The 26,757-nt window shown below is 35.5% G+C and overlaps 4 protein-coding genes across 7 annotated transcripts in view; 2 read left to right on the top strand and 2 right to left on the bottom strand.

The window, feature by feature from the left end:
• Positions 1-146: 146 nt before the first annotated feature.
• On the top strand, positions 147-7,034 carry LOC144434017 (calaxin-like). Its single transcript, XM_078122460.1, has 6 exons — positions 147-298; positions 2,856-3,023; positions 4,179-4,283; positions 4,575-4,726; positions 5,083-5,187; positions 6,507-7,034. Exons 1-6 carry the CDS (start codon positions 226-228, stop codon positions 6,561-6,563), a joined length of 660 nt encoding a protein of 219 aa, XP_077978586.1. The 5' UTR covers positions 147-225; the 3' UTR covers positions 6,564-7,034.
• Positions 7,035-7,580: 546 nt separating this feature from the next.
• Positions 7,581-10,957, bottom strand: LOC144434609 (UPF0538 protein C2orf76 homolog). Its single transcript, XM_078123082.1, has 4 exons — positions 10,632-10,957; positions 10,009-10,097; positions 9,451-9,532; positions 7,581-8,173 (listed from the first exon to the last, which is right to left on the bottom strand). Exons 1-4 carry the CDS (start codon positions 10,837-10,839, stop codon positions 8,097-8,099), a joined length of 456 nt encoding a protein of 151 aa, XP_077979208.1. The 5' UTR covers positions 10,840-10,957; the 3' UTR covers positions 7,581-8,096.
• Positions 10,958-11,278: 321 nt separating this feature from the next.
• The window catches only part of LOC144433592 (SWI/SNF-related matrix-associated actin-dependent regulator of chromatin subfamily D member 1-like), a 38,932-nt gene continuing 23,453 nt past the window's right edge, over positions 11,279-26,757 (top strand). Inside the window, exon 1 of one of the 3 annotated variants that reach the window (XM_078121915.1) lies at positions 11,279-11,376. In XM_078121915.1, coding sequence (XP_077978041.1) covers positions 11,290-11,376 — 87 coding nt within the window. In that variant the 5' untranslated portion in view covers positions 11,279-11,289. Of the gene's footprint in view, positions 11,377-19,904; positions 20,037-20,285; positions 20,416-26,757 lie in introns of those variants that run through there. The other 2 variants (XM_078121917.1, XM_078121916.1) reach the window with 2 other exon arrangements.
• Positions 14,809-22,763, bottom strand: LOC144433590 (steroid 17-alpha-hydroxylase/17,20 lyase-like). Of its 2 annotated transcripts, none has more exons than XM_078121914.1 (5): positions 22,692-22,763; positions 18,147-19,136; positions 17,520-17,672; positions 16,939-17,043; positions 14,809-16,416 (listed from the first exon to the last, which is right to left on the bottom strand). In XM_078121914.1, the coding sequence occupies exons 2-5, from the start codon at positions 19,039-19,041 to the stop codon at positions 16,088-16,090; spliced, it is 1,482 nt and encodes a 493-aa protein (XP_077978040.1). In that variant the 5' UTR covers positions 19,042-19,136; positions 22,692-22,763; the 3' UTR covers positions 14,809-16,087. The 2 variants fall into 2 exon arrangements, with proteins under 2 accessions (XP_077978040.1, XP_077978039.1); XM_078121913.1 differs by lacking the exon at positions 22,692-22,763 and adding an exon at positions 19,497-19,644.

The raw sequence follows: 26,757 nt of genomic DNA, 5'->3' as shown, positions 1-26,757 counted from the left end.
AGTAGTATTTTTATGGTGAAATTCACGATATATTTTTCAATATCATAAAGATAGAGTGTAATAATAAAGTGTAGGGAGCGAGCCACATTTCCCACACATTGCATTCTGGGGAGAACAAAGGTCACGCATGCGCACAGAGCTTGACAACCAAAACAACGCAACAAGCCTTAATATTTTGGTGAGGATCGTCCTGTATATTTGCTGAATTTCCCCCCTTTTCCCAAAATGCCACCAAAGAAAAAGAACACGAAGAACACTGAAAAAGATGCAATCGAGCAGTGGACAAAGGATTCCCATTGTAAGTATTGTCAATACATGTTTATTTATCAAGTCAGTCTCACCATGGATCATGGATGTATAAACTTATCTCCCCTAATACATTTGTACATCTATGGTCTCAACTAAGGTAGTTGCATTTAAAAATTAAATGATAAATTCTAGGACTTGGACTTTTGATATAAGAAATTGAATTAAACATAGAGGCCTATTTGCTAAAACTAACTAACACTTCATTTCGATAAATTTATGTGTGAATATAGATTAGGTGATAAATTGGAAATCATATTGAAAGAGGCAGGTATGATAAATTACCAGTGAAGAGTATGTGTTGTAATACATTATTCATATATACATGTACTAGTACATGTAGAAGATGAAAACAATTTAGATTGATAAAGAAGGGAACTTGTCTAATTTAATATAATTGAGAAAATAATATAAACAATTTTACCCTCACAATAATAAAATTGAATATGTACATAGCTAAAAGCAATCAGCAAGTACTTTTGTGTGGCATAGGGGTGTGTAGTATTGTTTAGATTGTTGTTTTGTCCTTGTTCACAGTCTAAATATGACAACGTATTGACTTGAATACACTTCCCCAACCTCTAGCTTAGGAAAGAAAATTATTGACCTCAGACCACTAAAAAGATTTGTTAGCCGTCTGAGATACAGCATAAATTATTACATTTGTAGTACTAGTAGCGTTATTCGTGTGAGGTTTTCTTTAGGAAAACACCAATAATACATGTCCCTTTGTACATGGGTATATCTCAAAATTGAATTTGATCATTCAGATTGTGCACAGCAATCCTTTTGAAATGTATGTGTATTTAAACTTTTCACTACTTTTAAAGTAAGGCCTAAAAAAAATTGTTTGGTTCCGGTTACCCGACCCCACCTAGCTTTTCACTGCCTCACCTAAACTTTTTTTTACATATTCGAGAAAAAAAATAAAATTGCAAAAATTGTGAAGTCTCACAAGAAATAGTGGATGCGGAAACTGACATCAATTTAAAAAAAGACACTCTAAAACTGTTCTTCCAATCTGTAATGGCTGTACATCTGATGGGAAGAAATAATCAACACAGAGAGCATTTGGAAAACAATGGAAAACCTGAACTAGACACTCACACAGAAGAAAAATAAATTAAATAAAATCTGCCTACCCCCACCTATTCTAAAATTGAGCGTAACCGGAGCCACACATTTTTTTTTATTAGGGCTAATGAAAAGTAGTTTATGCTCCTATTGGTAATTAGGTTAGGTTTTTATAGTAACGGTTGTTTATTTTTGTTTATGTTTGTTCTTTTCATCTTATTGTAATAACACCCCTGGGATATGTTATGTGTTTTAAATAAATAAATCAATAAATAAATGAAGAGATTTGATTTATTTGTAATTGTTGACACTTGCGAACACAAATCCAAAAAGACAAATTGTCTGATTTTTAATATGAATGGATTGTATGAATACTAGGTAGAGGTGATTCTGATAATAGTTAGGACTGTGATGTATATTACTTGAACATGTCAAAAGTTCTTACTGTTTTGTAATAATATCCTGGATTCTGAGTCGGAGTGCTACATGTACTGCCTGTTTAACTAAAGGTAATGAGCACTTAGGAGTCACAAATATGTATTGTTAATCTACGACATATTGAAAAGTTTGTAACAGAATAAGAATCAGTTTCATTTAACTTTTGAAACTGATTCTGGTTCCAGCACCACATCCAAAAGATTAGTTTGATTCCCATTGTATCTGGATCAAACAATAGAATACGCAGTCAAGACAGTTAATGTCAACTCACACATTGTATGTGTAACACGTAATGTGGGGCAACATCTGTGTGTTTAAATCTTAATTTTGGCCAGGAAATTACTCAAAATAGTAAGATATTCATTTTATGAAATCTTGTCACAAAAAATTGAACATGTATACATTCATGGTCGTAAGCTCAATCAATCAATGTATGATATTTTTTGTTAGTATACACATGGTTCCAGTGCGGGGTCATGAAGATGTACATCACATGTACGAAGTTTGTTGTCATTCATTCGCAAATGAAATATTATTGTATGCTCATGATGGCCCAATCCAGCCTATAGAATTTGAAATGTTCTTACATATACGCTTACATGTAGGCACACTTAGGAGAGTACATAATGTACATTTGCTCATAATCATTTAGTTGACCCAAGGATTGACTATTGTCTCATGGAAGCATCACCAAAACTTCTCAGTCTGGTGCAGAAATTGATCCCAGCACCAGGGTCAGTTAAACCATTGTGTAGTAAAAGCCCTGGGAGTGAACCCAATCTGAATCTGAATCTGGTGCTGACTTTATAATTATGTTTATACGTTTAAGTGTTTCTATGTTTGAAAAGAGTTCATTTTGTAAAAGAACCCTACCCCTCCCCCACTCCCCAACACTCATCAGTTGACTTGATTAAATGCATTTATTGTCCTATGAGAAAAATACATGTACTTGTTTAGGAAATTGGATCATTATTTTTTGAAGGCAAATGTTTGAAAGATGTGAGACTAATTATCTAAAGATTTTTTCCGTATTTCAGTCAAAAAACAAGAAGTTGAAGGCTTGGTGCAACAGTTCAAGAAAATCTGTGCTGGTACAGGGAAGGGTAATACTGGTCCAGGAAATAAAATGAGACTGGACAGGAATAGGTTCCGGGATGTACTCCATAACACATTCAATATGACAGATGACATCATTATGGACAGAGGTAAGTACAACGAATGACAATTTTACTCACGTCAGTCTATGGCCAACACAAATGACTATGACTAAATTACGTATGTCAGAATATGGCCAATACTGGTCAACACATATGACTTTACGTATGTCAGAATATGGCCAATACTGGTCAACACATATGACTTTAACCCTATCAAAGTATGGCCAACACTGGTCACCACAAATAACTTTACCTGTGTCAGAGTATGGCCAACACTGGTCAACACAAATGACTTTAACCATATCAAAGTATGGCCAACACTGGTCACCACAAATAACTTTACCTGTGTCAGAGTATGGCCAACACTGGTCAACACAAATGACTTTAACCATGTCAAAGTATGGCCAACACTGGTCGCCACAAACTCAGTGGTCTGAGCCACAAATGACTTTACCTGTGTCAGAGTATAGCCAACACTGATTGTCAGTCTATGGCCAAACATGGTCACCACAAATGACAGAAAGACTATACAGTTTTAATTTGGTGGCACAATTCTTTGTAAATCACACACAAAGGTTTTCGTTATGAACTACACAAACAAACTACAGGCACTGACAGCATGTACACACTGGAAATATTATATTTTAACTCATTGTGAACACAAATAAACAGTTGTCTGTTTAAATCTTCCTTGATTCATCTGACAGTGATGTTGATTTGTCTTCACAGTAACATAAAATGTATCATTTTATATGCTTTAGGGCTATCAGTGTCTGTATTTTGTTTTATTTAATTTTGTAACAAAAAAAATTGTGTGAGACATAAAAAACATTGCTATGTAACTGAAACTCTACACTCACTCTGGTTTGGTAGTAACTGTGTCAGTGTATAGCCAACATTAGTCACTGCAGATAACTTCAACTGTGTCAGTCTATGGCCAACATTGGTCACAACAAATTTATACTTTTAGTAATTCAATTCTGATGCAGTATTACACATTGTACTGGTACCATAAAAGTAGGCTGATCTCAGTCAACTTTGAGTTCAGGGAAAAAATGGCTTTGAGAAACCCTGCTTTGGGGTGTGAAGTGAGTGTAAAATTCAAGCATGTTTTGTAATGAATGTTTTGCAGGTAGTATAATAATAGTGTTGTCGTTATTTGAAATCCAACCGTACAACATGTTCTTATTTTATTTGTTCCAGTGTTCCGTGCATTTGATAAAGATAGTGACAGTTATGTGAATATGGAAGAATATGTCAAAGGACTTTCAGTAATTATTAGGGGTAATGCCGAAGAAAAGATGGCCTGTAAGTACTATAAATTTATTGTACACTAGTGTGTTCAAGGCTTATAAACCCTAGCAATAATGGTAATATTGCTATTGCTAATGCTATGAAAAGATTTTCTCACAAAGGAATTGCTATTGGCTGGAGAAATGATAGGAGTTACTATGTATTTTTCCTGTGTTAAATGTAAACTCTGTGAGATAGATATCATAGTCATAATGCCTTGATTATTTGATATGGAAAGCATTAAGCTTAGCATTTTTTTTGCCATCATTTATATTCATTTTTTTTTCATATGATATCTTGAAACAGATTGTTTTGATGTGTACGATCTGAATAGTGATGGTTATATCTCAAGAGAAGAAATGTTTCACTTGTTGAAAAGCAGTATGATTAAACCTCCAACAGAAGAAGATCCTGATGAAGGAATCAAAGATTTAGTTGAAATCACTTTGAAAAAGATGGTAAGGGGCTTTTTTTTTTTCAGCTTTAGCAGTGTTAGATGAGAGGCTAGGGGATATTTCTTCTTTCCACTTTGATAGTCTAAGACAAGAGCTTATGGGGATCTTGCTTCTTGCCCCTTGATAGTCTGAGATAAGAACGTAGGGGTCTTGCTTCTTTCAACTTTGATAGTCTAAGAGGACTTAGGGGATCTTCTTTCTTTGTTCATTCAGCCCAAGAACATACAACAAGTGCTATTTGGGCCTTGTCTCTATCAGTTGAAAATGATGTGACGAAACCCTTGTGTCATGACTATTTGCCATTCTTTTTAGTTTGTGTTTGAAAATGTTTTTAAAGTTTCAACTGATTTTAATTTTAGGACCATGATCATGATAGCAGGCTTTCATATTCTGACTTCAAGCAAGCTGTAGAACAAGAGTCATTGTTGTTGGAAGCATTTGGACCTTGCCTTCCAGATGCAAAGGTAAATGAAATAAAATGTTCATTGTAAAGCCTAATAAAAAAAATTGTGTGGTTCCGATTACGCTCAATTTTAGAATAGGTGGGGTAGGTAGATTTTTTATTTTACTTTTTTTTCAGTTGTGAGTGTCTAGTTCAGGTAGTTATGTGTTTTCCAAATGGTCGCTATGTTATTTTATATTGTCCTTTTAAGTTGATGTCAGTTTCTGCGTCCACTGTTTCTGGCGAGACTTCACACAATTTTCATGATTTTATTTTTTTTTTCGCGAATATGTAAAAAAAAAGTTTAGGGTCGGCAGTGAAAAACTAGGTGGGGGTCAGGTAACCGGAACCAAACAATTATTTTTTGTAGGCCTAAATGTACTCTTTGAAATGTAAGTTTTGTGTGCATGCAAAGTCCATGTAATGTATATATATATTGCATGGACTATGCATGCATGCACACACACACACACACACACACACACACACACACACACACACATACATATATATACCAACACAATTTATACCAAATGCTTGGATTTTGTATTTAAATAATAACACATGCCAGTGAGGGCACTGTCATAATTTAGTGCCTGCACAGGGCTTGTACGCTTTACCAAATTTTTTATGATGCCCAAGTTGAAGGCAAGGTCATCATCAAAATATTTGTAAAGAGTGACAGCCCGCAGGCAGGCATTAAATTGTGATATTCCCCGAGTGCATTATTCATCCAATTGTTCATGTGTCCACTCATCATTTATCACCATTGATAGAAAGGTTTCCCTTTCATGGTGCAGCTAACCATTGAATGCGGACATGGCATTATTTGTAGGAGCTGGAGTGTCCTACAGCTCATTTGTAATTAAACTTATTCAAATTAAATAAAGAAATAAGCTTGTGTGTCTCACTGACTTTGACATCTCGAGCGCGCAATACTTCAAAACATCTGCAGAATAGATACGCAACCGTCAAAATAACTCCAACAGGCAGCATTGAAATAACTCCAGTCTCTGCATGTGCAAGCAATAGCACTGCATGGGCTATAGTCTGTTTAAAGAAGGTCATATGATTTGATTCTGACCAATGACAGCTTGTGCAATAACGTTCAGGTGTAATAAATGTAAATAAAACCTAAATACTACCATTGCCGGTGAAGGGAGAGTGACACAACATATCTTACAGTCTAACAGAATCATTGCTATGTTCAATCTTATTTCACCACTACAGTATTGAAATAGTTGGTCATAATGTAACTAAACATTCCTCTTTTCAAAATCAGTGTTCAAAGAATTTATATACTGTGCAGTTATTAATATTTATATTTTTTCATTATTTCAGTGCCGGAAAGCATTCCTCTCAACATTTTCTGACACACCTGACTTGGAATATGATTAAAAAGTTGGCAAGGCACCTTTAGGATTACATTCATCTGATTATATTGGGGACAGGTGAAAACTGTAAACTACTGGCAGTAAAACACTCTCAATTGAATTTACCATAAGATTTGTAACAAGCTGAACAAGCAGTCATGCTTTAAGTAAAAAACAATGAACTATGAACTGCCATGGTTGGTTTAGAATGGCTTTTCCTTGAGTCAAGAACATACAAATAAAATGATAAAAACACAGAAAGTTAGCCTGCTATTGTGATCATTAATCTATTTACTGTCATTTTGTAAATACTATATAAACATTGTAGTTCCTGACTATAGTAATGATTTTCTCCTGCTTACGTATCTTGGTACTTATGTTGTAGTAAAGTTTAGTTTTATGCTTTCCATAGTTCTGTCGTCATTTCATTATTTGTTTTCATTTCGTCGTCATCACTTGTAAGACCTTTACAGTGTGAACTGTATATATTTTAATAAAGCTGTCGTAAAGATTGTTTCAATGATTTGAGTGCGTCATTTAAACTTGGACTGTAAACTGCACTCATTGCAGGCAGAAAACAAAGAAGTGTTAGCAATGATTGCATCCCTCAGTCTCCTTCATCTCTCTCTCTCCCTCCCTCTATCTGTGTGTGTATGTATGTATGTGTGTGTGTGTGTGTTCCTTCTAAGAACCCCTAAGTAACATGGTTTGTTTCATGCTAACAGACCACACACCAATACTGTATAACAAACATACAATTTGAAAATACACTGAAAAGAAGTGAAGAAACTGGCAATAACTGTTAAAATGAGATTATATTTCATTATACAGGATGTAAAAGCAGATATTTGGTTTAGTTATCTTACATTGGTGGTATATTTATGTTAGAGACGATTGCACAATGTCGCACAAACTCAACAAATGAACATCATTAGTTTAGGTCAAAACCCCCTAATATTTTTCTTTATCGTCAAAACTATTGGGTAGATATCAGTATAATTTCCCTGTTTCAGCTTGTGATTCATCTTTGATTATCTAAAACTGTAAATGCAAGAGAACATACAGCAAACTATTTTTATAATATCTCTGTCATATAGGCTATAACAATAGCATTATTATATATTAAAAATAGCCATTGTTGTCCTCTAGCTCTTTGTGGCTACAGTATAATGTTCCACTATTTACTCTGGCTCCTACAATGAATACACAGGCAAAACCACCAAACTCTTGACATAATTATGGTAACAATGTGAATGTCAATTAATATTAAAACTACTGGTAAGTATCACAGAGGCCACACTATCTCTTGGCCAGCGTTCCCAACATCGATAAACAGATGAGCAGAAATTTTGTAATGGCATCAGTATGAGCTATTTTAGTTACAAAGTATTATTACCAGTGATCTGCAAGCAATGTAACCAGTATTACAAATCTCTTGATCTGTCTGAGAGGTTGGCATATCCTTGTGAGGACAAAAGTCAAACATGATTCATTTGCCTCCTGCTCGTACATCGAATGTACTTGAGTCATTTACTGGGGTTGTACACACAAGTTCAGATCACCAAATGATTTCAGGGTTTGCCTTGAACTTCTCATAGTCTTCTAGTTTGAAGTAGGATAGCTCAGTTTCATTCTCTGAAAGCAAAAAAACCACAGGAATGGTGAACTTAATCAGAATTTTTCTTATTAAAAGAGTCATGATGGGCAAATGGTTAGCATGGCCAGGTTGGAATCTGCAGGTTGCTGGTTTGAGCCCTGTCGCTGCAATTTGCTTCTGAATGGCTTAAGTCCGTGGGAGAGATTTGAACCATGATTGTGCCTCAGTCAACCCAGCTATATAATTGGGGACCTTATAGGATAGAGGTTGCTATGTGAATGCCTTAATCCTATGCACTTATAGAGGTTGCAATGGATCGTATGCTCCCCAGGGAGTTGAGGAAGTATAAATGGTCATTGTGCTGCCATTAATCCATGCAAGGGATAATAATTGTGAGCGCCTTGAGCTCTCAGGAGGAAAGGCGTATAATAAATTATTATCATCATCACATTATCAAAAGTTGAATATCTCAATTTCATTCTCTTACAAAAATGAAGGGTGGTTCACTACATTTTTAGATCAAAGACCAGTTGATTCATTCTTGAGGGTACCCTCCAAGATCTACATTCTATAGAATCTGAGTAATTTGGTTTAGTTGGTTGGTCTTTTGCTGGCATTATCTTACAGGCCCCTGATTCAATACAAAGTTCTTGCATTTCATAGTGCTATCTTATCAGTGCAGCCATATGATCAGTCTTTTGTTCTGGACATTTTAACTTCTCCATACCTATGCCAGACAGCTGTTTTGCTCATGCAATTGGAACTGGGCTAATGAGAAATATTTATCTCAGCTTGTAACATAATATTAGAAGATATCTTCCTAATCAACCATCCATCGGATCTTAAAGGGGAACACAACTCCAGGAAATAAAGGCATTTTTCATAATTTGGGTTCTGGAGAGTGACATTTCACAGTTTGACATCACATAAATTTCATGTGATTGTGCCAATTTGAAACATGCTTCATGTTCATCGTCCTAAAAGTAGGTCCAGTGTTGCCTCATGGGAATCAACAAACATACATATGTATTGGACGAACAAAATAATCATGACTATTTATCTGAAGGTAAACAAGCGCTTAGGAGTCATGACTATTTACTTTTCATCTAGTACATTTCAATATCTGTTGACTCATGAGGCAACACTGGATCACAGCAAAGAAGTCACATGAGACAGATGTCTTCACACTTCAGCAAACCAGCAAACAGTACTAGTATTGCTATTTGGTTCATCAATGAGTGCCACATACCTTATGGTATACAGTAAATGGACATAAATGCATGAATGTGTGAAGATAAGACAAGAAGATACTCACTGACACCACTGTCTTGTAATCTTACTGTCTCCTTCAGTATCAAGGTATCATCATCTTCTAGGTTGATGGCTAAAGTGTTCGTCTGGAAGGCAGAAACGGTTCCAAGAAGTATAAGGCAAAACAAATATAAACATGTCAATCAGATAACTTAGGACACATAAGAGTGAGAATACAGTTTTCTCATCAAGAAACTTTGATCCTAGGGCAGAATCCATTCTTCCAGCACAAGTGGGTTTCAAATCTCAAGATCCATCAATTTTATAGTACTATAGTCTAGTGCTATCCGTGACATCAAATCTCAAGATCTCTTGATTTTATGTTCATAGGGGCAGTTATATCATTTATAAATATGGTATACTTATCAGCTCTGGATGCTGCTATATATTGTTGACATCATTCTAACAGTTAGGGATTTACTCATCTACAAAGAACAACTTTTGGTTCACATAGTTTCTCATTGAGCTAGATAGAGTCAGAAATGATTCGATACCATGTTAGCATCTAGACTATCTGAGGATGTAAGGAGAGTTTACTTATCGTACATTGTTATACACTTACTTTAGCACCATGAGCTGTATGTAATATTTTCAAAGTGTTATACTTATACTTTCTTACAGGTGGTGGGATACCAGGCCTCACTTGTATTTCTAAAAAATACAATGAGAAACAAAGAAGAAACTAAGTTAAATCAGGGTCTGCGTTACATTTTTCAATGTATAGATGATACAGCAACTGAAGAAACATGTTGCTAAATGATGGCTATAGACATGTTAGAGGATTAGACTCAGCTGAAATTGTTATTAAGTAACTCTCAATCAATTTGATAAGTGATACTGGATGGATAATTGACTAGCCTACCTATACACTTGAGAACGGCTATCGCTACACTTTTCTGCTATCCTAACTGACATTTTGAATTTTTGAATTTCCCTAAACGAATTCAAAAATTAAAAATGCCAGTTAGGCTACCAGAATAGTATAGCGATGGCCGTTCTGAAGTCTCAAGTACAGGTAGGCACACAGGCACTCAAATCAATGTGTACGATTTAAAAAAAAAAATATGTATGGTTAATGCATACATATTTTTTTTAAAATCATAAACATTAATTCGAGTGCCTGTGGGTAGGCTAGTATTAAAATTGACCTGATCACAATTAAAAACCGAATAATTTGAAATAAACCTTTATCAATGGTTTCCATAAACTCTTTGGTTGTAACATCGAGTAGTACATTGTGGAATACGACTGATTTGATATTTCGATGTTCGAAAGATCGTATGAGACGAACAGTCAATGTTACACATGGTGAGTCTTCTCTTCCACCAACAGTTGCCATGGTGAATGTGTCATCTGATGATCTGGTTAATGTTTCGTGATGATGCTCTGTCATGTGGGTAAAATTCGGAAGTCTAAAGATTGAACAAGTTATAGCCAATGGGGTAAATAGATTGAAGCTGGTAGGTTGCAATACGCAAGTATACGGATAAACACTAATTTAGTAATTACTGCACTACTTATGATAGTGAAGTAAGTGAGGTCACTGACAGGGAAACCCCAACTGTTGCTACTTTGGAATGAACCATTTACAATTTGTACATACAGAGCTATTATAAACTGCCTTTGTTTCTGAAGATGAGATGTACGATGGACTCTGTGTCATGTGGTATTAGATAATATGATTAAAATGATCTGAAATTATGACTTGAACTGGCTGTATAAAAGGAGGTATAAAAATTATTCACAATACAAATTCATGATTGAAATGGTACCTCCACAGTGATCACCCCTTCAAAGAATCGTATATCCCGAGGTCAAAATGGCGGCGTTAGGTTACTCCAACATGGCGTCTTCTCACGGTCAGCAACATCCTCGTTTTCCTCCAAGTCAAATGCCCGGAATGAGACACTATCCACCAGGTTCTTTCCCGGTAAGTGTGAAAAGTTGAAGAGTGAATCTGTTTTGAGAGCTAGACTAGTGTTTGAAGCCAACAATTTGTCCTTTAACATTAAAAGTGTGAAGCGAACGGAAAGCAGACAGAAACTTGAAACAAAGGGATTCTAGCGGCATCCATTCATTTCACCAAATATTTCTGACTGAGTATAATTGATCAGTTCCCCCTGTTATCAATATCCTTGAACAAACAGTGAAAATATTGGAATTATTTTTCGGTTCACAACATATACTTACAGTTATTATTTTGACCACTAGAAAATATAACCTTTAGCACGCGTGTGGTGCATGCTGGGTAGAAAAGAAAGGCTTTTGGCCACTTTCACACAAAAAATCAACTACTGGGCCGGCCAACATACAGATTTCTGTTAAAGTTAATGACAAGTGAAGAGATTTTGTTCGCAGTTTTCCACTCTGAGTGTAAGGTGTTTGATTCAGTAAAGTTGGATAGTGTGCCAAGTGACAAGCTTGTCTTGTTGGATACAACCATGAATCCATGATACAACTTACAGTTACAAGTTCAAAACAAAGCTATCTTCCCTTAGCCTTCCTTCATGGATTCATGTTACAAGTTCAAAACAAAGCTATCTTCCCTTAGCCTTCCTTCATGGATTCATGTACATGTACCGTGTCATTCTATAAAATTCATGTATATCTGTTCTGCTAATGGTAGATGTTCAGATTTATTATTGCAAAACTTATGTATAGGAAATTGGAATTTTATGTCTGCTTATGTGTGTGTTGGAAATTCTGTAGTTATGAATGGTTGTGACATTTCACCAAATCTCTACTTAGGCAACTTTGCAAACTTCATTTCAAATCTGTCTCACCACACCATACACAATGCACAAGGAACTATCTTACATGTACAACTCTACTGATTCTCTGGTGCTGTACAGTTGTCTACTTCATCTGTACCACGTTAGTGTACACCCCCTCCCTGGGCTGCCCCCCCCCCCCCCCCCCCCCCCGCTCCCCCATCTATGATCACATTGTTTTGTCACAGTTTGTATATAGTCAAAGGAATAATACACACATATAATGTACGTGTATTAATCCTCTGAAAATCACATATTTCAAAATTTGCCCATCAGTACAATTTTCAATATTGTCTTTAGTAATGGTTTATTAACATAAAAAGCTTTAGCATACACAGTAATAAGACTACTGTCCAGGTTTATACACATGTAAAGTACAGGCTGTGTCCATCAAAATGTCTCAAGGTGAAGTGAAAAAAGTGACTCAAGTGATACAAATCAAGTAGACATTTGTTGTAAATCCTCACAAATCTAATAACAGAAATGGGTATGAATTAACATTTGCACCTTGTAAATATAAGGTAATAATGCAAAAAAACACTCCAGACACTTCACTAATAATACTAAAGACTTCTGGCCTTTTATGACATATGACATATGAGTGAAACTCTTCATCCCTTTGTCTCGTTGCTCCTGTGTATGTTATGATCACCAGGGGTAAGGTTGATTAAAAAATACCCGTAAGGTAAGTACAGGACCAAATCTGCAGGGTGAGAAGTTGTCCTGAGTGAACTATGTGAATACCAATCTGGAGACCAGTGTGACTGACCGTTACAAAGTTATTTTTTTCCCCTGACAATGTGTTGTTACTTTGTTCTTGTCCGTATTTTGTATTTTTCCATTTTGTTTTTCTTCTCAAGGATTCCTCTTCCACCACTTCTACCACAACTGCTACCACCACAACCACATCTTCAGCCTCTACTTCTTCATCTTCATCCAAACAGGTATCTTTTCTGTTGGTTGCTATGGCAACTACATTGTTGAGGTAGCCATGGTGTAAACATTGTAGCTGCTTCTGAAAAAAAAAATGCTTAAGCTTCATGTAGCCAAAAATCTGCATTGTACAGTTGTGATTCAGTATACATGTAGCTCTGCTGGCCACAAGGCATTGACTGAACTGAACAACTTCAGTTTACAGTAAAATGTAGCTTCACGTGACAAAAGCTTGCAAATACATCTAGCTGCAGCTTATTTTAATTAAAGATAAAAAACAACCTCCAACGTTTTTTTCAGGAAAAGAATGCCTGCTTGCATGCATGATTCACTGTTAAATACACATCATTTGGTGGATTAAAATGCTCATGTGTTACTAATATCTAAATGTATGGCTTGTGTACTTGTTCATACTTGTGACCATTGGTATTATACTACTGTGTATGTGTCATTGTCAGTATTTTGTTTATCATCAAAATAAAGATACATTAACATTTATGTACGTATACATACATGTACCTACATGTGTAATGTGTATTTGTGTAATCGTCATGTAGAGATTATTGGGTGATTTTTTTTCAGCTTTGTTTTAACTATTATTAGCATTTATAAACCATTCGTTGTGTCAGCAGATTTGTCTCTTCAAAGTGTATGTACATACTGTAAACCATGATGTTTATACCTCCTATGCTGAATGGAACTCATTGTAACTACCTATTCATGTATTCATTATCGGGTACTTGTGTAGGGCGCCCTCATGGTACATGTATGGGAAAGTGAAAAGTCAACAAACGTGATGAAACTTCCCTGTCCATTTTATCAATACTCATTCATACACACTGAAGAATCAATCTACAGGGATATTGCGTTTATAATAACGATATTTGATTGTGAAACGCTGTCACCTTCCATGTTTTTAGATTTCTTACTAATAAATTTTACAAATTTTGTGGTCAGCAACTGGTTCTTGGAGGTGAAAGTTTGCACACAATTGAAACTTATACTGTGCAATATTCATGCAAATATGAGTAAAGTGATAAGATATATACTGTGTGAATTTGAAATGGTGACTAAATTGGATTGTGAGAAGACATCTGTGTAATGATTTGTTTCATTCAGTGTTAGGGTGGATGGATTAATTTTGATGTACCAGTAGAATTGTTCAAGTCAGTAAGCTCCAGTCTTTTCTGGGTTGATACAATTTTGATTATCTTTAACATAAGATATTTGAATTTATTAGTCAGTTCATATATGAAATTGCATGAATGCAATGTTCTGCTTTCTTTCTACTCATCAGTTGCCACATACTCCAGCAATTTCACGTAACTAATGAAGTTGTTCATGTTTACTTGTTTTGGTTCCATATAAATTAAGAGTGAAGTTTATGATCTGAACAGACCGTAGACTTTTGTGATGCAAGCAATACTCAAAATCATCTCAATCATTTCACTGACACACCAGTAGACTTTACTAAGATACATCATGTCGCTCTGTTCTCAATGGCCTAGCTAAAAGGGGTTGGCGAGTTGGCTAGTGTGTGAGGGCGCCCTGACAGGACTTATCTTACACTGTTCCAGACTACCACACCAACTGCTGTTCTGAAGCTTTCACATAGAAATAATGCAATAAACAAAAGTAGGTTTAGTATGTCATGATCACATGTTTTATTATACTATCATTGTTTGAAATCACTTGCCATCATTCAATGGTGGTGTAGAAAGCATTATTTCAGCATTAGCCACTTTGAGAAAATCTTTAAATTGTCAAGTTTGTCGCTACAACACTTACACCAACTTTGAAATGACATTATGTAAACCTAACTAAAGACATCCCAATGTTGAAATACACAATAAATACACATTTGCATGATCGACATATGTGACATCATCAGATAAGTGTATCATATTTGTAAAATTACAAGTTCAACTTACTAATACTTAAACACCTAATATTTTAGCTGATCACACATTTGCTAAATATTTAAGTCCAAACCAAAAAAAAAAGATAAATTGGAAATCCTGAATAAGTTGGACAACAAATCACAATCTCAAAAGTCTTTTGTAAACATGACTACAATAATGTCATAAAGAAATATATTTAAATTTCAAAGTATTAACACTTTTGAAGATGACCAGCATCTACAATACACAAATACTAGTATATTGTGATAAAACTCTATTTCTTTTCATCATAAACATTCCAAAATTGCGTAGGTACATGTATTAAGATGACCAGCATCTTTCGTAGCAAAAATGTCATGAAAGTTTTACTTAACATGATATAGGATTGTTAATGTTAAAATTGTTTGACATAACACTCAGTGTTATGATCAGTAAAGTTTATGTGGTAACAATCAATGTTTAAGTTTTTGTACATAATGTTATAAAGTTGCTGTTGTCGCCATTATGGTAGCAAGTTTTGGTTGTAATGGTCAATAAAGACATGAAGTTTTTTCTCTAATACTAGTAACTGTCTTACCACTAGAGGTAATGTGTCATACAATGTAAGATATACAATTACATGTCTATACAATAATACACAAACTACCATGAAACTATGGTGTCAAACCACCAAGAACTATGTAGGAAAGTTTACACTTTGCGTCATTAAATCCTGTTTTATCTAACTTGAAGTTTTTTTGTATACAACTTACAAACAAATGTCCTCCAGGTAGAAAGAGGAATAATTGAAATTTAAGTTGATAATTTTGGCGGAAAATATAAGTTTGAGAACTTGAGCACTGCCTTCAACTGCATGTATCATTAAGTTTTATCCGGTTCTTACAGGCTTGTGTAAATACACACAAAAATGACTTGTCTAACACTGATAGTCTGAATGTCAATCCTTTCGTGTAAAACTGTAGATACTTGAATGGATGTGTACTCAACGAAAAACTAAAATGAATGTTGACAAGTTGATGATGGGTAACTAATATGTTTACACCCTTTTGTAAATTACAATGTTGTAAGGTTTTGGCATGAGGGAGATATATGTTTCTCCCTCCAAATCAGCCTCTTCACCAACTGGTAAATCAAAGATGAATTTCTGCATCAACCCACCCAAGATCAAGAAGAGTTCTGTTAAAGTAATGTTTTGGCCCATACACATGCGTCTTCCAGTTGAGAATGGCATGAAATATGGAAACTCGGATAGTTTTCTCACGTTATCATCATCATCCAGGAATCTCTCCGGTCGGAATTCATCTGGCTTTTCCCAACCTGCTTCATCATGGTGTACAGCCCAAAAGTTAGCCATTACTTGAGTGCCTGGAGTCAGAAAATGGAAATAAATTAATCCATTGTACTAAAGTCCAACAAGTAATGATTCCACGATCCAATGAACATGACCAGAGTCATTCCATATGCATTCATGTTCGTAAATTTATGATGGTTTAAAAAAACTATTCCTGACTTAAAAAACCACCTTTCTGCACTGGCAATACAAATGTAGCCTAACTCTTGGCCAACTTATAAACTAAACTGTTCACAATTTATTTTTTGATATTTTGTTGACCAGAGTCTGGGGCATTACACAGTCAGTGTGAATCCAATAATCATAATCATAAACGTGATATCTCTCCAACATCTATGGTATAGTCTAGAACAAAGTCTGTTACAAGTACTCGGAAGTCTAGGTGACTGTCCTTCAAATGCACCCATCTATTTATTTGTAGTGATAACTACACATGATACGGGTGTCCGGTGATAAACCGTAAGTGATAAATATGGGTATATTGTACATGTCCTATGATAAGTGATACATATGGGTATATTCATTCTTTGACCTACCTTTTGGAATAGTGAACCCCTTGACTTGAGTGTCCTTGGCTGCACAGTGTGGAACACCAAGCACAGCTTGTGAACTGTATCTTAAGATCTCATAGATTGTGGCAGCTGAAATGTCAAGGATACATCGAGAAAGATTGTAAGACAACTTTTAAAAAAAGAGTAATGGCTCTTATTCTTACTGGTTTACTAACTAGATACCTGTAATAATTTCTCATCGGTTTTATAAGCATTCAAGAGGTTATGAAGAATTGTTAAGGAAAATTTTGTGTAAAACGTCAATCATTAATGGCATTTTACAAATCTACATTTGTACATGATGTTGTTGTAAAGTACTTGAGAAACATTTGAGTTACTTATGCTACCATTTCAAACAATTTCCTTCATTCCATTGCAAATTCATATCAATATTTGTCATTTAAATTGAGACAAAAAACAGTATGTGAACCATAAAGTTGGTAGTTGCCATTGAAAGCCAATGAAATCATGTTGATACAAATAAAAAGCCGATTGGATCTGATTTTCTGTTAACGTATCTATAGTATGAGTTGAGCATATCACAACTGTATTGAATTGTTACTTACTAAGGTAGGGCAGCTCTTGTTTGTGTTGTAGCATGACCGGTGTGTCTCTTCCAACTGCCTTGTCTATTTGTTCTTGCACTTTAGCTTGAACTTTAGGGAAAGAAGCCATGTAAAGCAATGCCCAGGAAAGAGTATTCATAACTGAGTCAGAGCCTGAAAGTGAAGCATTCATTTACTTATTAATTTTTTGGATACATTTACTCATCAAAGTGTCATTAGGCAGCCATTTCATAAGTTCAAAACAACTGAAATGAACAATACAAAGAAATGGACACAAATGCTTAGATTCAGTATAAAATATCAACAAAATGGTACAAATCACAAATCACAGATTTAGTGGCCTTGATACATGTGTGGTACATACAATTCATCATGTTTGTTTTGCCTCGACATACATGTGCATCATGTATACATGCGGTACATTAGATAAAATTACAACAACGTGGTACGGTGTACACTGTATTTCAACTCAACTAGGCATAGCCATAAATATGCTTTCAACTTCCCATGAGTTCTATCTTCTTACAGCTTCATTTTTTTTTGTCGACTTCATCAAATCCCCATATTATTTAACAGTTAAAGAAACATTGGGATAAAAATAATGAGTATATTATAAGTAAACTTTACCTGCAAAGAACATCACCCACATGTTGATAACGATGTGTTCTGGAGAGAGTGCTTGTATTGCATCATCATCCTTGTCTGATACAGCCTTCTTTGATGAATGTAGCAAGGCATCGATTAAGTCATTGATTTTACCATCTTCATAATTTGCGACATGCTCTACGTACTTCTTCATCAGGGTTCGGTCTCTCATGTCTTTGGCTTTGAAAAGGGCGTCAAACCATTTGTTAGGGAAGTAACGAAGCCAAGGCATGGCATTTACTGGGTGGACAGGTGAAATGACTTTCACTATCTCAGCTGAGTAGTCTAGGATATCTTGAAGCTCTGGGTCACCTTTCTCATAACGCTGACCATAGACGATATTGCAGAGGATGTTTAAAGAAGTCAGATTGAGGTCTTCTTTTGGATCAAATGGTTTGGTAGCCATGTTGTTAAATTGATGGACCAGATAGTCGACTTCTGTCATGATTTTTTGACTGAGGCTGGTATCATTGATGGCTCTGATAGCATTTTTGCAGAGCCTCATGTGTATGCGTCGCTCGATGTGATCAGAACATGTCATGAAGCCCTTGTCACCCATCAGCAAATCCAGAGAATAGAGTCTTGGTCTGTCAGCTATGTCAGATCCCCTGTAAGCTTCTTTGATAACTTCTACACTGTTGAGGATTACCACTCGCTCTGTTCCCAGTTTTACACTGAAAATATCACCATACTTCTTTGATAGCTCTAGTAGTGATTGATGTGGTGTCTTGATATCGATGCTAAGGGCATTACCAATCAGCGGGAAAGATGATGGACCCGGTGGTATCTTGCGTACTGTGTAGTCGTACTGCTCTTTGATGTAGTAGTAGGCACATAGTGCCGTTCCACAAACTGAAACTTCTACTATACCAATCATACTTCTGAAATATTAGTAGCCTTGTTTTTCTTCTTTAAAAATTGAAATTAAAATGTGATCAGACCAGCTGATGGCTATAGAGGTAGTTACTAGTTCTGTAAGAAATCAGAAACAAAAAAGAATTGTAAGTCAATGTACAAGACTAGAGTTACATAACTTCAAATACAAAATTAATCAAAAGGTACATTAATGTTTACGTATTCAGTATTTTTTAATTTTACATTCCAGTCACTTGTCTGGTAGAATGTTTGGGAAACAGTTTTTACTTTTACAAAGTTTGTAAAAAAAATACCACTTCATTTAGTGTACTTATTAGCAATTGACAAAATAATGTGTATTATTAAGAACAACCAAAAAATGTCTAGGAGGTGTTTTAAATAGAAAAAACGAGACAAATAAAGAAAAAAATAGAATTAACATGTGTTTGTATGTAGTAAAGCAAAATGCTGTCCTACCCGATACGACTCCAACAAGTGCTGTATGTTATATATTATAACCAAATCGGTGTATACGAATGTGTTTGTACAACTGGACTTTCACCAACTTCACTCTCCACAACTATGGCTATGTGTGTTTCAAATGTATTTTTGGGTGTACCTTTTATAGATTTTCTTTGGCCTATTTTAAAAAGCCGGCACATTTACGTAGTCACAAATTAATATGCAAGGAGTTTATTGGAATTTCTCGGACATTTGATATGTACTTTGACTTGCTTTGTCATGCAGTGACCCACTTTTATGGTGTGGGTTAGCTGTCAGTGCATTCACATGTTTGTGATAAATAGGACTGCATTGTTGAATATGGGTAATGCGGCAGTCTACTTTTTTTTTTAAACCGGCCAACACAGAATCTGTTAACAAAGGAGCCTTGTAACTTGACAGAAATGTTTTGCACTGTTATGTGAAATGACAGAAGTTCACTATATTTAGCCATAATCTCACCAAACAAATGTGGGTTATCATTTTCACTACTTTCAGGTTTGCCGAGAAAATGAGGTGAGTTAGTTGTTTATGTCGGGACTGTCACAGTGTGTGTACGTCAGTTATTGTGCGTCAAGCACTGACGTACAACAGCTGAATATGGTCTGTCTGCTTAGCCATTACAACAAAAGTGTGATGTAATATAAGTAAAGATAACATGTTGTTGGTCTTTTAAGGAAGAAAAAGTTGTAAATATTTTTATTTTCAAGTTGTGTTTCAGTCAAAAGTTAAAACTTTAGAAAAAGGCCACACAAAGCGGGTCACTATTGCTGCATTACGTATGCACATTGTATAACAAAGCCGACTTTATGTCATGACCAGTGGGTAAGCATGACTAAATGGTGACCGAGATTCAAAGTGACTGACATATTGAGTTCACACATATACATGGAAGGTGGGTCACGTTTAGGTTGCCTTGACATATATAGATAATGCTAATGGGACTAATCGTTAATGGTAACCTTCTTTCATCCTTTTTCTAATAGTTCACGACAGTCTGTATAAAAGATATACATGTAGCTCAGTTTTGAACTTAAAAAAAGACTGGTAATAAAAAATACTACAATTCAGTATGTACTATTGGTAATATATATTGTTGCTCACAGTAAAGGGTTCAAATTGGAACTGTAATAGTTCTTACATGTATGGTAGAAATTTTACAGGGTATCTAAACAGTACATTGCAGGACTTAATGTTTTTCCGAACTTACTTATAATTGTTTGTGTACAAAGAAATAACCCCCTTGGTAGAAAGAGGATTAATATTATTATAATGATATGAAAGAAGGAAAGAAGTTTTCCTTTCAACTCAGACTCAGTTTCTTTACATTTTCAACAGGGAAAAATGGTCAGCTCAGTTGTTATTGTAATACCATAGCACACCATAGAACCAGCTTTTTACAAAAAAAAAAGAGGAAACACGACAAAAATTCATTTAAAAATTACAAGTGGATCATCATGGTTTTATGTTAGATTACACCAGCTGTTATTTGAATTTTGAAAGATTTTCAGGTTTAATTTGATGACGGTACTAATCATACACAGTTACTACTCTCACACAGGCTGTGTGCTAGTAGCGATGATTTGGAGACATTATTCTGCCACTCGGTATATTTCCTATGCGATTTTTTTTTTGACAGATAGGAGCCATATGAAGACAACATTGCCTCTAATTACATGTACATGTAAGGCCAAATAAAAAAATAATGTTTCCTATAATCCGACCAACCCTAGTTTAAGCCACCCACCCTAAATATTATTTACATGTAAAAGGTTAAAGTAACTAATCTCTGCCACCTGGCATGTTAGCATGCAAACTTTTGACATCGTGTCAAGGAAATCAAAATGATTGTTGACAGAAAAAAATGATATTTTTTTCTGGCAAACACACACATTGATATATCTCAAACAAGTACATGTATATAAGATAAGAACAAACGAGTATATCTGTTCATTGAAATTACAGATGTGTTTAAATAGGGGATATTCAATAAGGGAATTTATGAAACAATTTGCTGTCAATGTCATTATTGTAGGAAACCACAAATTTGATTTCAGTTAACAAAATAATTCCATGTGTACAACTTGTATCTAAATGTGAGAATGAATGTTCATGGACTCTGGGTTCATGAAATACTTAGTAAATGAGACACATGACAAATAGCCCATTGTAGTACACCCCTGATGATGCTGATGAGATGTCAGTGACAATTTGGGATTCACGTCCAAGAATTTGTTTAACTCTAGTATGAATAGAAATTTCAGAAGTTGGGCTGTCAACTTTAACAGAGAGATATATATGGAAGCAATCATGTTTAGCCATCATTTACAAAATCGTAAACCACCAAAATTGCCATACTACTACGAGAGTACATTCAACCAAGAATTAGACAAATTAGAAACCACCATTGTCAGTGTTACACAAGACTAAGTTCAAACAGAGACTCGTATCGATTCAGCTTTTTTTTAAAGGACTGGGATGAGCTACCTGATCACACACATCATAGAACTTCCAACAATACAGCAATTCAAGGATGCTATTGAAACAAAATAAATTGCTCACACTTTACTTGTTACACTAATTGATTACAGAATATAGATGTATGTATGTAGGTGTGTTTAGTCGGTAGCACCCTCGTCCAGTTTTTGAATAGACTTTGACAAGATTTAGCGTAGATGTAGATAGATGTAAATTTCATTAAATCTAAAGGTTGTAAAAAAATTGTTCCATATGTAGAACTAGATTCCATTTGTATTTACATGTAGCTAAGAGAAATATAAACTGTGGACATATGGTGCATACACTAGCAGTATTATCAAACCTTATGGTTAGATTGATTTAGATACAATATTCCTTACTTCAATATGTGATTTCTGTCACTGATATTACATTTGACGATTTGTATTATAGTTTCACTGATTTAATAGTGCAGACATACATAGAAAATCTATTTTTTGCTTAATGATGATTTAATTTGATAGTGAAGAAGAGAAGTCAGCTAAACAAGGGAAAATAGATATTTTGTGGTATTTTTTACGACATCAAAACGCAATAAATTTTGGATGAAAATTCCGCGTAATTATTAAAGAGGATGAATTTTTATTCCTCATCCCATACAAGAAGACAACAGCGATGTTTGTTCATAAAAATGAAAACTGAATGTCGGCCTACCTGTTCACTACAGTTTGTGAAAATGGAAGCAAAAGGCGAACCAGCGCCTTTAGTTACAGCAACTTCCCTCTGTTCCACAGAAGTGATGCCAGGAAAAATCGTCATCTTCCTTATATAGTGTATTCTCTGGGGGGCCTTGTTGCAGGTAACTAATTATCATCCAGCTTAGTGGTACTGTTTTCAAAGTTACTGAAGGGGAAAACATTCTCTTTTTATGAACTACCCAGTTAAAAATAATAAATGTGTTAAGGGCATTGCATCATGATCGGAAAATATTTGGAGCATGGGCTCCCATGGGTATTAACTTCAGAACTAATGGCACAGCGAGTTCAAGCTATCCTCAACAAGTGCAGAAAAATGACCTAGTTCAGAGTATGTTAGGTGGGCGGGATCGTCATACATGTATTTCCACCACAGATGAGTGCTTAGTGTACTGGTATTTCTCATTTCTTGTTTTCAAACATCATATTTGAATTTTTAAATTAGAAGCAGGCTAAACTCATGCTTTACTACTTGACGGTAACAGATGAGCATGAACTCTAAGGTAAACACATTTGCCTTAGGACAGACATTACGTAACTTTTCAGAAAATCTGTTTTTAAAACTCTGACCCGCTTCACCTAGAAACAGTATTTTGAGGAAAATAGAAAAATTAAAAGATAAAAATAATATCTATAGATTGCTAGTTTGTATTGTTCTGTCTGCTCTGTTAAGGTATACATGTGTAGCTGCATAATTCTAATGAGACCTGTCTACAAAGCATGATGTAGGCTAACATTGTCTATGCCACCACTAGTACAATGTGTGCTAAACTATACAATAACTCATACAAATACAATTTATCAATAAAGACTTCATTTTGAAATTTATTGACCAACTGTTGATAAACACTTCGTAGGAGGAATGAAGATGTTGATTAGAAAGTGCAATCCTGCAATGTATTTACAAATTATCAATATGCTAGGGAGTCCAATTTCTTGACTAAAGTTTGACTTTCTGTATAAACCACCACCACTTATTCATATGATTATCGGATGCTGCCAGGCTATTAACTAAACTCTATAAAGAAACTCGCTCTCTGAGTCTCACTGCATCACACATAAATCACATGCTTGCTAACCAAGGAAATAGACCATCTACATGCCAACACCACAGCTTTAACAACAAAACATGCCATGCTACATGTAACAATAACTGTTACCTGAGTACTCATTGTATTCAAGGATCATCCCTACCTGGGACTCACTGCCCATATCAATTCAAACTTACCACCTAAATTCCCTAGTTCTGCTATTGCTTGTTTGAGGGTCAGCCTCAGTCTGTACATTTATAGCCACATTAGTGGTTGATGCAGTAAAGACAAGACAAGACAAGATACGATGTATGAGCACACTCATGAACTTTGTAAATATAGCCATGCTTCACCTACTTTGACTAAAATTAAATGAAATCAGGCAAATAAATTTGGAGAAAGTAGCCTTGACTTGACCTTTAAAAGGCGTTGGGTGAATCCCTGATTTCAATCCCAGGTTCTCACAGGAGTGTTTGCCTATCAGTATGTAGCCATGTTATGTTAACATTCTGTCTGTCAGTCAATCAGTCAGTCAGTCAGTCAGTCAGTCAGTCTGTCTGTCTGTCTGTCTGTCTGTCTGTCTGTCTGTCTGTCTGTCTGTCTGTCTGTCTGTGTCTGTCTGTCAGTCTGTCTCATCTGTCTCATCTGTCTGTCTGTCTGTCTGTCTGTCTGTCTGTCTGTCTGTCTGTCTGACTGTCTGTCTGTGTGTATGGTTCACATTTTTGCGCCAGTACATGTATTTGGGTTTGGTGAAGCAGTTTATGTAACAAGTGAAATGAATTACATAGCAGTCTTTTAAGCTCTGTTTTCTTCACTTTACTCAGGAATATCATAATTTATACAAGCAGATTATCTCCAGAAAGAGAACTTTTATTTGTTTGTTTTTTTATCTCTGCCACCTCTAACCTTTACCTATGAATTATTACCAGACTGACAATCCCCAACTGTAGCACATTAGAAGTGTACATGTACATTGTACTGTTGAGTAGAGTAGGCCTTACTACAATTTGTATAAAATATGTATTTGTATAGCCCTCAACTAAATTTATCCGACCTAGTAAAAATTGGTGTTATTTATAGCATGAACTGTCATCATTTCTAAAAAGTTATCTTCAGCGTTTATTACACACAAAGGAATAGTCCTATCTATAGGCCATTATGGCCATGAAAAATGAGGCAATTATTGAGACTTGTGTCGTGAGCTTTCAAGGCTCACCATGCATGACGCAATGAGAAAGTAAGGTATTCAAGGCTATGTAGGAACTAGTGAAGCAGTGACATTTCCTTTCTAATGTTTTACATTACTAAATAGCCTCTGGGTAGGCAAACCATGTGAACAATTTGTTTCTCATTCTTAGTCAGACAACCTCCATGTGGATCTTTGAACTTTTGAGAAAGATTTATCTTACGTGTTACAAGGAATCCTATACCCAATCGAACTCATCTCTCATTCAGTGAACAGTACATGTAATTTCTTTTTATAAACTGAAGTGATGTGGAGTTTTCTTTAAAATGGAACATTGAAGGAAAATATCAAAGTACATGTACACTTAGCTTAGGGTTTTACCTTTGATATTTCTCAGACTCATAATCATTTGAATGCCATTTGCATAGCTCAAGCCCCACAATCTACATTTGTAGCCATCATTTGATCTCTCTTGCTTAGCTCAATACACCACAGTCTCGCTGTCACTCATATTCTCCTTTTGCAAAGCTCAGTACACCTCAGTCACATCCTCCTTCTTCATTGGTCAGTGCCCTGTAACAGTGTTCTTCTCTCAGAACTCATTCCCCTTCACAATTGCATTCTCCACTCTCTTAGTGAGGTACATACATCAATACATGTACCCCATCATTGTGTTCTCCTCTTGCTTAAACTCATTCCTCACAATAACTTCATTCTCTCTTCCCCCCCCCCCCCCCCCCCGGTCATATCTCAAACAAAATCTCCTCTTCCTTCGCTCAATACTCAGATCCCACAATCAGATTTTCATTTCCCTTAGCTCTATACCCCTCAATACCTCACAATTGCACACAGTTCAATAAACCACAATCACAATATCTGCCTCCACAGCTTAGTACCCCACAGTCACATTTTTCTTTCGCTTAGCTCAGTACTCATCACTACCTCACAATTGCATGTTCCCCTCTTCCATGGCTCAATATTTTTCACTATTTCAACAATCACATTCTCACCTCAATTAGCTCAACGTCACACAATTGCATTCTCATTTGGCTATGGCTCAGTCCTTTAATAATAACCAGCACATTTATCTCTCACTTAGCTACATTTGTAAGTCCTCCACAGCACATTTGATTCTCATTAGCTCAGTGGGCCATAATCATGTGCTCTTCTAACCTTAGTTCAATGCCCATCACTGATCACCTTCTCATCTCCCTGACAGCTCAGTGTCATGTAATTCCTATAATCATGCTCAACCTCTCACTTAGCTCAGCAACTCCACTATCAAGTTCTTTGCTTTATTTCCAATACTTGCCTTGTCTACTTTTCACAGATGTGTTAGTGATCTGACTGTAGTATTTTCACTGAACATATTGTTCTTTCATGTGTTTTAAATTCTTGTAATTACCATGGCTGGGACTTGAGAAGGGGGTCAAAAAATGTATCAGCACGACAGATCTAGTAGTTCAGTGGTACTTTAAAATGTCACATTAAAAAAAGGAAGCTGTAACTCTGCCTCGTCAGTGTCTTCACTCATGTAAGAGAAAATAGGTACACGTAATGATATTTTTAGAGAAGAGTTTTTAATGAGTGCATTGTCGTGATGTTACAAGGCTAGAGATACATGTAGGTCAATGAACTACAGTTAGTAAAATACATTGTAATTACCTAAGGCAGTCATCCTTCATCTTAGCGGAAATTAGTTGTTCCATGCATTCTATTTTTAAACAATTATTTGTGTGTATTCCAGTTTTAATTAAGCAAATGGAGGCAATAATTGACACATTTTCACAGCTGATTGTGATTGAATG

Source organism: Glandiceps talaboti, chromosome 4, assembly GCF_964340395.1.
Source record: "Glandiceps talaboti chromosome 4, keGlaTala1.1, whole genome shotgun sequence".
NCBI lineage: Eukaryota > Metazoa > Hemichordata > Enteropneusta > Spengelidae > Glandiceps > Glandiceps talaboti.
Note: the sequence above shows the minus strand (reverse complement) of the source record. Positions and strands in the feature narration are given on the sequence as shown.

Bases quoted from the DNA above. Each gene is read 5' to 3' on its own strand.
- LOC144433590 (XM_078121914.1), bottom strand. From the start codon at position 19,041: ATGATTGGTATAGTAGAAGTTTCAGTTTGTGGAACGGCACTATGTGCC. The intron at 17,044-17,519 runs GTAAGTAACAAT...TTGACATTTCAG, and splicing joins ACAAGAGCTGCCCTACCTTA to CTGCCACAATCTATGAGATC. The intron at 16,417-16,938 runs GTAGGTCAAAGA...TTCTGACTCCAG, and splicing joins GGGGTTCACTATTCCAAAAG to GCACTCAAGTAATGGCTAAC.
- LOC144434609 (XM_078123082.1), bottom strand. From the start codon at position 10,839: ATGACAGAGCATCATCACGAAACATTAACCAGATCATCAGATGACACA. The intron at 10,098-10,631 runs GTTTATTTCAAA...TGTATTTTTTAG, and splicing joins TATGGAAACCATTGATAAAG to AAATACAAGTGAGGCCTGGT. The intron at 9,533-10,008 runs GTAAGTGTATAA...TCTGCCTTCCAG, and splicing joins ATACAGCTCATGGTGCTAAA to ACGAACACTTTAGCCATCAA.
- LOC144434017 (XM_078122460.1), top strand. From the start codon at position 226: ATGCCACCAAAGAAAAAGAACACGAAGAACACTGAAAAAGATGCAATC. The intron at 299-2,855 runs GTAAGTATTGTC...TCCGTATTTCAG, and splicing joins GTGGACAAAGGATTCCCATT to TCAAAAAACAAGAAGTTGAA. The intron at 5,188-6,506 runs GTAAATGAAATA...TCATTATTTCAG, and splicing joins CTTGCCTTCCAGATGCAAAG to TGCCGGAAAGCATTCCTCTC.